Source organism: Lipotes vexillifer, unplaced genomic scaffold (genome assembly GCF_000442215.2).
Source record: "Lipotes vexillifer unplaced genomic scaffold, Lipotes_vexillifer_v1.1 scaffold97, whole genome shotgun sequence".
NCBI lineage: Eukaryota > Metazoa > Chordata > Mammalia > Artiodactyla > Lipotidae > Lipotes > Lipotes vexillifer.
The window spans coordinates 34,206-35,485 of NW_006775688.1; the positions used below are offsets into that span (position 1 = coordinate 34,206).

Sequence of the window (1,280 nt, forward strand, 5' to 3'; positions counted from 1 at the left end):
TCCAGCAGGACTTACCCCTCTTTGCTGTGTTTACTGTCCCACTCGAACTTGCCAACACTCCCAGTACCGGAGCCCAGTTCTGACTTGTGAAGAAAGATCCCCAGCCGTGTCTTGAACTCTTTGGCTCTGGAAGACAAAGCACGAGCTTGTGAGGATTCTCCATTCGCTCAGCCAGGGCAGAGAGATTTATGAGGTCCCAGAAGAGCTCAGGTTAGTGTCACTCAAATTCCAGCCTTGGGGTTCCTGGGAACCCGTAACTGTTCCCAGGGCCTAAACGGTGCCTCTCTCTGTGGTATCATGAACCCAGAAACAATGAAAGCAATATTTAAGCTGTGCCTTATAGGTAGGTCTTATACTTTCTGGGTCTACAGTACAGCACACATGGGCTTTTTCCCACTTAAGTCACACTGATCCATCTTTGTGCCTGTTGATTAGCAGAAGGCAGTTCAGCACTCTCTTAGACTTGTCACAAATATTTCTGGAGCTGTGTGGAAGCCTTCCTCTTTACTTTTTCCTTCCCAGCTCCAGCAAGGATTGGAGTGGGTGAGTAGCTCCCTGGGAAGCGGGCACATCCCTCACTGGGGGGCCTGCTGATAAACACTTCCCTGCCTTTCCAGGGCCAGAGGAGGCCATGCCCCTAGACCTATGACTTAGAATGAAAACCAAGTGCTTAAGAAACCTGGGAAGGCTCAGTTCTTCCTGGTGAGGCCACCGTGGTTTTCCTGAAGCTGGGTCACCTGAGTAGAACTGCCACTTGTCAGAGGGTGGGTGCAGTAAGCAGTGGTCCCTCTGCTTCCCTTTGCTTTGCCTTCGCCATTCTCATCGCCCATCCTTCTCTAAGACTCTGAGGGAGGCATCTGAGAACGGGGAACCAAGTTGCCCTCTGCCTCTCGTCACTTGCGTCCCGTTCTCCAGCCCACCCAGGTCTGCAAGCCTGCCGCTGCCGCATTCCCTAAGGTTGGTGGGACTCGTCCTTCCTCCAGGCAGATGGACAAAGCTGCTCTTACCTCTCCAGGCAGTTGGTGGGGAAGGCGGACAGGGTCCGGCACATGGCTGCGGGTGCAGGGCAGCACGTCGTGTGGAGGATGGTGACGGGCTCCAGCGGGCACCGCAGGGCGCGAGGAGGCAAAGAAGCAGCGGCCAGCGCCTGTCTGCGCAGATTGGGCTTACTCAACTGCTTGCGCCGAGCCAGCGGCTTTTATTGCCTTGGAGGGGGCGGGGCGGGGCTGCGCGCCGCCGACCAATTGGAGAGCGGTACTGAGCGCGGGCGAAGGCGCAGG

The 1,280-nt window shown here is 56.1% G+C and overlaps 1 protein-coding gene across 1 annotated transcript in view; it reads right to left on the minus strand.

The window, feature by feature from the left end:
* Positions 1-1,060, minus strand: part of RGS16 (regulator of G protein signaling 16) — a 4,160-nt gene extending 3,100 nt beyond the window's left edge. The window contains exons 1-2 of the mRNA XM_007450126.1: positions 1,008-1,060; positions 16-126 (exon numbers count right to left, since the gene is read on the minus strand). Of these exons, the coding sequence (XP_007450188.1) occupies positions 16-126; positions 1,008-1,051 (155 nt within the window). The 5' untranslated portion in view covers positions 1,052-1,060. The remainder of the gene's footprint in view (positions 1-15; positions 127-1,007) is intronic.
* Positions 1,061-1,280: the final 220 nt, after the last annotated feature.